The 9,652-nt window shown below is 40.9% G+C and overlaps 1 protein-coding gene across 4 annotated transcripts; it reads left to right on the top strand.

Annotated features, from left to right (window-relative positions):
- Positions 1-363: 363 nt before the first annotated feature.
- ncln (nicalin) lies at positions 364-5,845 on the top strand. 4 transcript variants are annotated; one of them, XM_077717654.1, is made up of 15 exons: positions 364-804; positions 1,507-1,697; positions 2,209-2,353; positions 2,737-2,831; positions 2,900-2,980; positions 3,052-3,155; positions 3,264-3,352; positions 3,432-3,571; positions 3,651-3,829; positions 4,040-4,127; positions 4,264-4,302; positions 4,623-4,783; positions 4,970-5,023; positions 5,447-5,525; positions 5,605-5,845. In XM_077717654.1, the coding sequence occupies exons 1-15, from the start codon at positions 630-632 to the stop codon at positions 5,665-5,667; spliced, it is 1,683 nt and encodes a 560-aa protein (XP_077573780.1). In that variant the 5' UTR covers positions 364-629; the 3' UTR covers positions 5,668-5,845. The 4 variants fall into 4 exon arrangements, with proteins under 4 accessions (XP_077573780.1, XP_077573778.1, XP_077573777.1 ...); XM_077717652.1 differs by having other exon boundaries at positions 4,620-4,783; XM_077717651.1 differs by having other exon boundaries at positions 3,651-3,877.
- The last annotated feature ends 3,807 nt before the right edge of the window (positions 5,846-9,652 follow it).

The raw sequence follows: 9,652 nt of genomic DNA, 5'->3' as shown, positions 1-9,652 counted from the left end.
TTCAATATTCAGGTGGTAGGTGATGTTTTTGTAGGTGCTGGAATTCATTTAAATGGATTATTGTTCTTTCAACTAAGTAAAATTGAATAGAATAGTTTTATTGTCATTATACAAGCATAATGAGATGTAAAGTTTAGTAGTCAACATGACTAAGTGGTCACATACATAACACGAAAAGCACATTAAAAAACATAAAATGATCTGATTATTCTAGTAAATAGAGCTCATGCAACGAGCAAAACTGGTATACTATATTCAAGATTTGACTGAATTTTGTCTTCACTGTTGAATGTTATGGTACATTAGCGCCCTCCAACGGACACTTTTGGAATTGACAGCCAGGATGGTTAAGGCTGTCCTAGATAATGCCTGACAGATGGCGGCACTTGTTTTTGACATTTAGATCTCTAATAAATCCCCACATGAAAAGCAATGTTCATTGGTGAAGTATTATACCATCTATAGATATCTACTTACTGGAAATGATTTATTTGTGCCCTAAAATGTATTAAAATAGTCGCCTGATGAAAATGGCCTGATTTAGCGAGCTGTCAGACACCGAGCAGGCTCACCAGGGACGGGGACACCGATATTTAATTCTCTTCTTTGACCCGATTGCAGTGTCCAAAATGTTCGAGGAGGCGAGCGAAGTGTTCGACAACATGTTTAAATCTTCCTTCCCCCTCACTTTTATTGTATTTATCCCCGCGGTGCTCATTTTGGTGTCACCTCTCCCGGCCGAAGCCGCACACGAGTTCACAGTATATCGCATGCAGCAGTATGACCTGCAGGGACAACCATACGGTAAGTCCTGCTAGCTTCACCTACAGTCATAATGTCATATTATTAAAACGTGGAATAAAACGCGTAACTTCTGCCAACTTCGGCCTTTTAACGACGTTTATCATTTTTATCGTTTCGCATGGAAATGACGGTGTGTAGTGGGTTAGCTTGAATTAGCTCGTGGCTAATTTTCCTGCCTTGCTAAGGAGGCTAAGTGTTACACTTGGTTTAAAAGGAACAGTAACTTGAATTTGTAATTAATAATTCATATATTTCTGCACGTGTGTCCAAGTCACATTTAAATATCAAACCAAATACAAGGATATTTATTGAGGAATATAAATTATTTCCCCGGCCCCGATTTGAATGAAGGCTGACCCAACATAATATAACAACTATTTGTAGTAATAGTTTTTTTCTGTTGCTAATCAGTTGTGTAACTCGAAATAAAGTTCAGGATTTTTTTTTAAAATAAATATGAATAAAAACAGTTGCTAAACCATTGTAATGAATCGAGTTATATTGCTTTTGATTTTCTTGACTTAATTGCTGTTGACATTTCGAAAAAAATATATTATAATTGTTTTTATGCCGATGGGATGCGCCAGGTTTGATTCCAATGTGTGTGCAAATTAGGGTTCATTTGCCTTGCCCAAGGGCACATGAACAGTGGGGGAATCGTGGACTGGAAAGGGTCCTAAAGTTGTGTGTTTTGTTTTTCAGGTACCAGAAACGCCATCTTGAACACGGAAGCGCGCACCGTGGAGGCAGAGGTTCTAAGTCGCCGATGTATCATCATGCGATTGGCAGACTTCACCTATGACAAGTATCAGAAGGCCTTGCGTCAATCGGCGGGGGCTGTTGTCATCACCCTGCCCAAAAACATGTCAACTATGCCCCAGGACATAGTGCAGGTATCGATCTATTTATGCATGTCATTGTCTTATTATACCAGGACGGGTGCAACTTTTGACCAAAAACTGTGACTGATTGCAACATATGCCGTCTGCTGTAATCCCATGATTTCACTTTCCTGTTTATTTAATTTCACTAGTAGTAGCATTGTCCAAATCTGTATGGCGTTGTCAATGCCACTGAACCTATGGCTCGGGACCCGCATGTGGCTCTTTTGATGAGTGCATCTAGCAGTTTGCCAACCTGTGGGCTAAAATATGGAAACTGCTGAAAGGTCCTTAAATGATTCTAATTGGCTTTTAACATTGTGAAGCTAATGAGCTTTTCACAGAAGATCCTATTCAAGTGCTTTCTTAATTATACCTAACTACATTGTTATATTTCTTTATTTTTTTTCAGTCATTCCAGGTTAGCTTCAGTCAAGAACAATGCATTAGTCATGACTAATTTGTCCCTCGCATAAGTGTTTTTCTTTTTCTTTTGAAAGCAACAATTTGTCTTTTTTGCCAGCAATTCATGGAACTGGAGCCTGAGATGTTGTCCACAGAGACTATCGTGCCAGTCTACTTTGCCATGGAGGATGAAGAGCTGCTTTCTATTTACACCCAAACCCTGACGTCCTCTTCCTCGCAGGGGGTCTTGTCTGCAGCTGAAGGTAGTAAACTTGTATAGAATGGAACTCCAGCAAGGCATTTTGGATATTGATCCTTTCACTTCTTACAGTATCCCAGAAATAGTAGTGCTATGATTTTTCTTAAGATTTTCTCTTTAAAGTTTGTATTTGTACTTCCTATTGAAACCATGAATATGGCAATTTTGCGGCTTATATGCGAGAAAATACGGTATATAAGTCGCACCTGAGTATAATTTGCATTAACCAAAAAATGCACAATGAAAGGGAAAAGGGAAAAATATGTTTTAAAATAGGCACCCCTTACTGTAACATAGTAACAGTGTTCTGGAAATTTATAGCAAAAAAAAAAACTTTGACACTTGCAAAAATACGATATTAATCCAACCCTGTAACTTGTGTTGTAGTGTTGCTGCATACAGCCACGGCTAACGGCTTCCAGATGGTCACGAGTGGTGCTCAGAGCAAAGCCATGAGTGACTGGGCCATCACCAGTCTAGAGGTGAGTGACTCAACTGACCAAAAAAAGAAAAGAGAAATGTAATCAACATTTTCATTATCATTTCTCAGGGACGGCTGACTGGCGTCGGCGGAGAAGACTTGCCTACCATCGTGTTGGTGGCTCATTATGACTCCTTCGGAGTGGCTCCGGTATGACGACTTTGGAAAGGTGAAATAGGAAAATAGGATGACCTTGTAACGCATTTGATTTTGATGTGCAGTGGTTGTCGTACGGCGCCGACTCAAATGGAAGCGGCGTGTCTATGTTACTGGAGCTGGCCCGCCTCTTTTCCAAACTCTATACCTACAAGAGGACGCATGCTGGGTAAGTGCACGTTTATTCTCTGAAGTGGCACATTTAAGATAGTAATAAACAATGTTCCCTCATTTTTGTGTGAAAGTTTTTATTTATTTTTCTCCACCTCGTGTTCAGATACAACTTGCTCTTTTTCGTATCTGGCGGAGGGAAGTTCAACTACCAGGGCACCAAACGCTGGCTAGAAGACAATCTGGATCACACGGGTACACTTCAACTCTTTGCAATCTTTTCCCTTTGTCCATCACCGCCGACGAGTCGATAACGAATCCAACGTCTCCACAGACTCGAGTCTTCTTCAGGACAACGTAGCGTTCGTGTTGTGCTTGGACACACTGGGCAACGGAGATGCTCTGCACCTGCACGTGTCCAAACCTCCCAAAGAGGGCACTCCGCAGTTTGCTCTGCTCAAAGAGCTGGAGAAGGTCAGACTTCAACACCGCCGCCTTTCGTCTTTAATCGTGAACCAGTGCACACGCCCGCGTCAATATTTTCTGGCGCCAGGTGTCCGCGAGCCAATTCCCGGGCTTGAAGTTTTCTATGGTGCACAAGAAAATCAACCTAGCCGACGACATGCTGGCGTGGGAGCACGAGCGCTTTGGGATCCGCCGCCTGCCGGCGTTCACGCTGTCGCATCTGCCCTCGCACCGCCTGGCTCGGCGCGCCAGCATCATGGACGTGCGGTCAGTGTCCTCCTCCGCTCGCTCCGGAGTGGGTGAGCCCCCTGCTGGGTGGGTTCACTACTGCAAGAGAACACATTCTATCTATCGTTCAAGTTCACTGCTTGCCTCGTCCTTCCTAGGGTTGTCAGATGTCTTAACTCGGTCGACCCCTTGTACTTGACGTGTTTTAATCCCTATTTTTCCCACTCTTACTTTTGTTGTGTTTTGCAGGCCACACGTAGACATTGAAAAACTGAGCAGGAACACAAAAGTTTTAGCTGAGGCTTTGGCCCGAGTTGTCTATAACCTTACAGAAAAGGTGAGGAGGCTTTGTAAATGTTTTTTTTTAAACTTTATTTCACTTCAGCAAAAAGACTTGAATTTTAGTTTGAGAATGTATTTATTTAATTTTTTGCCAACCTGTCAACTACTTTTTTATCCCTCCGATCTCCCAGGGAGCCCCCAGTGACTTGCACATCTTTACTGAACAAATGGTGAGTAGACCGCTTCTCTCCCAGTGACCAATGTTCCCTCTAAGCTGTGCGCAATTGCGCACTACTCTCGAAAGAATAGATAACAAAGAAACAAAAACATATGTACTAGCAGCGTTTTTGGCACATTTTTTTTATTTGATCAGAAAACAAGTACAAATATGTAAAATGGAGAACAACAGGCTAAATAGGCATCTGTCAAACCATGTAAAAAAAGTATGACTTCTAGTCTGGAAAATGTGGTAACTGCACTTTTTGTCCGAAAATGGTCTCTCGCCCAGCTTGTTTGTGTTCTGGTTGACGACGTATCTGGCGTCCAGCAGGTACAGGAGGAGCACCTGTCCGCTATGGTGGACTGGCTCACCACGCAGCCACGAGCCGCCCAGCTGGTGGACAAGGACAGCAGCGTCGTATCCACGCTAGAGTACCACCTGGGACGCTACCTCAAGGATGTCAAAAAGCACTACGTCAAAGCAGACAAGCGGTAAATACAAGTCTCACCTGAAGTTGACCTGCAAAAGCAACGTATTCATTCACATGCAGATTTTCAGAAAAATCACAAATATCGATACATACGGGAATATTTTGAATATAGTAATTATAATTATCAGTGAATGTGGCATAAAAGCAGAAGTAGAAACTGATTACCATCCTTGCATATCTTTTTCAGGGATCCTGAGTTTGTGTTCTACGACCAGCTCAAGCAGACCATGAATGCATACAGGTGAATATTTTCCAACTTTAGAGCTCAGAAACATGATGTAAATAAAAATCAGTGGAAAAGTTTTGGTACATCCCAAATAAAAATAGTCTGCTTTCCAATGAGGGTCGACCATTATCTTACATGGTCATTTTGGGGGATTTAAGAAAAATGTAAGGAGAACAATGTTCCCTCAAAGCTGCGCAATTGCACACTACTCTCGTCTTCTCTGCGCAGCAGCAATCAAATGGCGCGCAGTAAATCAAATTTGACGGAACTTTGAGGGAGAATAGCAATTGCTTTAAACAGCGTTTGCGATATTTTCCCTTTCACCACAAGATGAACATAAAACAAATAGGAACACTGATTATGTAGCTTTATGTTCAAAGGACCTTGGTTCTTTTTAAAGTTCGACCTGCCAAATAATGTCCCTTTGTTTTTTAACAGAGTCAAGCCAGCCATCTTTGACCTGCTCCTGGCTGTGTGCATCGCCGCCTACCTTGGTGCCATGTATTTGGCCATCCAGGTAACCCACCTTCGTCACTTTTCCTCGCTAAAAACAGTAGGTGATCCAATTTTTTTTCGCTTTTTCCTCCCCACCCTAGAATTTTGGCGTTTTATACAGTGTGGCCCGGAGAGTCACCCAGCCCAAAATCAAGGCCCACTAAAGGCAACGGTGCGTGTGGACTAGAACAACAAACCCAGCCACCCACAAACTCTTCTTCTTAAGTTTCTCGTTTCCAACACTCAGGGTGCTTTTTGAAAGCTGCCCCAATCATTCCCATCATCCTCCTTGCCTTTGATGTCATTTTCTGGCCGCGCTGCCAACTTGAAAACTGCATGCTGTCTCACAGTGGCCATGAAAATTTGTCTGACTGTAGTAGAGGCCCCTTTTTTTCACTTTTTACAGTGCGTCCGATCCCCTCAGAGTCAAAAGTTGAAATGGATTGGACGTTTATCACCGTCAATGGATTCATATTTTGATGGTTTTTCATTCATCACGCTCATCACGTGGTTAAGTCATAGTGTGAACAATAGGAAAATGTTAATGGATAAATTAATAGGCAAAAATCCATCCCGTGGAAGAGGATTAGGGCAAATAAAGACTAAAAAAAATGGCCAATATTGTTAATTTCCAGTCAGAATTCAGAGAATAAAGTTAAAATTTAGGATGTCAGAAATTGGCATTCTGAGAAAATTAAGAGTCAAAATTTTATAAATCAGAATTCTGAGAGTAAAGCCAATTTTGGCCACTTTTTTTTCTCTCAGTGGCTCTATTCTCTTAGGTTAATTTTATAGACTGCAAATATTTCAAATACTACTACTACTACTACTACTAATAATACCTGCCCAATCTGTGTTTTAGTGATTCAATCAAATGAATGTGACGTAGTATGCGGGTAACCTTTCATGTTAAATGATGCTCTCCACCCCAATTTTTTTTAGTTGTCAAAATTTGAACCCTTAGAAGTGATTATCATTGTGTGTGTATGGCTTAATGTGTCTTATTTTTTTTTCTGACCTTTCCAACGTCAAGTCTTGGAAAAGGTAAACAGCCACAAGTCCATTTTCTTGTCTAATCATGGGCTGGTGTGTAAGTAACTGGATAAATGACTCTTTGCTCGTTATCAGTCGTGACCTTTTACTGATTGTGGGTAACCCCCGTAAATTCACGTGTCACGGAAAATGGCCACGCGCCTTAAAGTGCTTTAGTGACTCGTGAAAAGAAAAATTGGAAATTATTATTACTTTAAACTGTGACCCACAGGGGACTTTTTCTGTGTGTGTGTGTTATTGCATGACGTGTTCTTTCCCAAGGCTAAGCCACACTTTTGTGACGGTTAATTTATTGAACTTTTTTTTTTTTTTTACACCTCAGAAATCTTTAGGTGTGATTCAAAATAAATGACAAATTAACACATATTTAGAATGTTTTTAATGTCCTACATTTTGTTAAGGGATTCCAAACGGTCAAGTCATTTTCCATCCTCAAAAGGGTTGCAGGGGTTGCTGGAGCGTAACCCAGCTGACTTTGGGCAAAAGGCAGATTGGTCGCCAGACAGTCAGTCGTAGGGCTTTCAGAGAGACTGACGACCATCTACACTCACAGTCAGCGCCACCAGCGGGATTGGAAACCGCACCTGCGCCCACATCGAAGCCAGGTGAATGAACCCACATTTTCAAAAAAAAAAAAAAAACACGACATAGTACAGTAAGGCTAATGTCGTTTTTTTTTTTTTTTTTTAACAAAAAAGCCTTACAATACTAAGAGTTGTAACAGAGAAAACAATAAATACTACTGCTCACTTTAGTGGTCTGTGGCCCAGTGAATAAGTCATTGGCCTCCCACCTCAGTGGACCTGGGTTCAAGTCCTGATTTGCTCTGCTTACCTAACTTTTCCCATTTGAAGGTACCATAAAGTACTAAGTATGATCTGGGAGTGAAAAGAGAAAGCAACAAATACTACCACTTAAATATTTGAGAGTGGTGGTCCAGTGGTTAAGTCATCATTCTCCCACATCTGTGGTTGTTGGTTCAAATCCCAGTGCCTGCAAAGATTTTCTCAATATTATTCAGGTAAATGAATGAGATAAAAGTATAAGTACTACTGCTTTCTCTCACAGAGTGGTGGCCCAGTGGTTAAGTCATCAGTTTCCCACATCTGTGGTTGTTGGTTCAATTCCCAGTTTCTGCAAATGTTTTCTCAATATTATTCAGGTAAATGAATGAGATATAAGTATAAGTACTACTGCTTTCTCTCACAGGGTGGTGGCCCAGTGGTTAAGTCATCAGTTTCCCACATCTGTGGTTGTTGGTTCAAATCCCAGTTTCTGCAAATGTTTTCTCAATATTATTCAGGTAAATGAATGAGATATAAGTATAAGTACTACTGCTTTCTCTCACAGGGTGGTGGCCCAGTGGTTAAGTCATCAGTTTCCCACATCTGTGGTTGTTGGTTCAAATCCCGGTACCTGCAAAGATTTTCTCAATATTATTCAGTTAAAAGAATAAGATAAAAGTATAAGTATTACTGCTTTCTCTCACAGAGTGGTGGCCCAGTGGTTAAGTCATCAGTCTCCTACATCTGTGGTTGTTGGTTCAAATCCCAGTACCTGCAAAAATTTTCTCAATATTATTCAGGTAAAAGAATAAGTTCTAATGCCTAAGTGTATAAGTATTCAGTGGTGGATGAAACATTTAGTCAAAAAATTACTAAGTGTTTCAGGTAAATGAAAGAGGTAAAAGTATAAGTACTACCACTTTCTCTCACCGGGTGGTGGCCCAGTGGATAAGTCATCAGTCTACCACCCCTGTGGTCCTGGGTTCAAATCCCAGTGCAGGCAAAGATTTTCCAAATATTATTCAGTTAAAATAATAAGTTCTAATGGCTAAATGTCTAAGTATTCAGTGGTGGATGAAGCATTTTGTCCAAAAAATGACTAAGTGTTTCACCCCATTTCCTTGGATAAAACGTTTCAACACCTATGTATAAGTGGGGCACGAGTTGGTGTAGTGGGTTGCACACTCGCCTTTGCACCGAGAGAACGTGAGTTCGCTTCCCGGTGTCGGCGGTTCACTGACCAAGCAAGCGGTCGAGGGTCGGCCGAAGGCCGACCCGAGAACGCCTTTCGCACATACAGGTCCATCAAGTGTCTTCCGAACTGCCGAAGGCAGTTCGGAATATAACCTTTTGCTGAAAAGTATGACTAAGTGTTTAATATAAATTAAAAAGATTTTTCTTTTTTTCTTCTTCTTCTTCTTCTTGTTCCATTTACCAATTCTTCTTTCCAAGTATTTTCAGCCAAACGACGGCAGCGGGAATCGAACCCAGGTCTCCCACACGGGAGTCCTGTGATCTAACCTCTGCGCCACCAAGTGGATACACTATCCTTAGTAATCATTTGAGTGTCTTGACAGGAAGTACACAGAAACAATTATGTGAAAATGTGTCCCAACCGGGATTCGAACCCAGGTCTGCCAGACGGGAGTCCAGTGCACTAACCTCTGCGCCAACCATCATGTGAGGGTCTAGATTACAAGAACACAGAAACAACTAAGTGAAAATGTGTCCCAACAATTTTAGTAAGTGTTTTCCAAAAAAACGAAAAAGTCTATTCTTTTAAATAGTCTAGATTTGACTGACCTAAGTTCCCACCTAGCTCCCTACTCTAGTGAAGGGCTGCAAATAAATGACAAAATAAACCCAGGTATTTTTTTTTCAACTTGACACTTTTATTTGAGGGGAAAACAAAACAAAAAAATATGGATATTCTAAAAAAGGAGCACATGGTTCCAATATGGGTAATTAAGTTTGATAGGGCTTTGTATCAATTGTCCAAAAAAATAATAATGATTAAAACACAACAAATGAAAGGTCTAAAAAAAATACCCCCAATTGAACCCTTCTCTTTTCTAGTTCTGATCTAACTCATCCATATTAAAAAGACTAATAAATTACAGTGCAATTAAGATATTTGTTTTCTTCAATGAAAAGAACTACACTTTCCATGCAGCCTTTCCTTTCCACGTGACGATTAGACATTTCAAGTGGACATTTTGGCACAATCAGAGCTTTCATTTCCAACAATTGGACTCACTAAGAAGTCAAAAGATACAAAAATCACTGCTTCTCAAGTACCAAACGTATTTGC

Source organism: Stigmatopora nigra, chromosome 5 (genome assembly GCF_051989575.1).
Source record: "Stigmatopora nigra isolate UIUO_SnigA chromosome 5, RoL_Snig_1.1, whole genome shotgun sequence".
Taxonomy (NCBI): Eukaryota; Metazoa; Chordata; class Actinopteri; order Syngnathiformes; family Syngnathidae; genus Stigmatopora; species Stigmatopora nigra.
The sequence above is the reverse complement of the archived record's forward strand: the minus strand, read 5'-3'. Positions and strand labels throughout refer to the sequence as shown.

What these genes read in the sequence shown, in the direction of transcription:
- ncln (XM_077717650.1), top strand. Translation starts at nt 630, where the DNA reads ATGTTCGAGGAGGCGAGCGAAGTGTTCGACAACATGTTTAAATCTTCC. An exon ending in TACAAGAGGACGCATGCTGG is followed by an intron (nt 3,156 to 3,263) that starts GTAAGTGCACGT and finishes CCTCGTGTTCAG; the next exon opens with ATACAACTTGCTCTTTTTCG. An exon ending in CCATGTATTTGGCCATCCAG is followed by an intron (nt 5,526 to 5,604) that starts GTAACCCACCTT and finishes TCCCCACCCTAG; the next exon opens with AATTTTGGCGTTTTATACAG.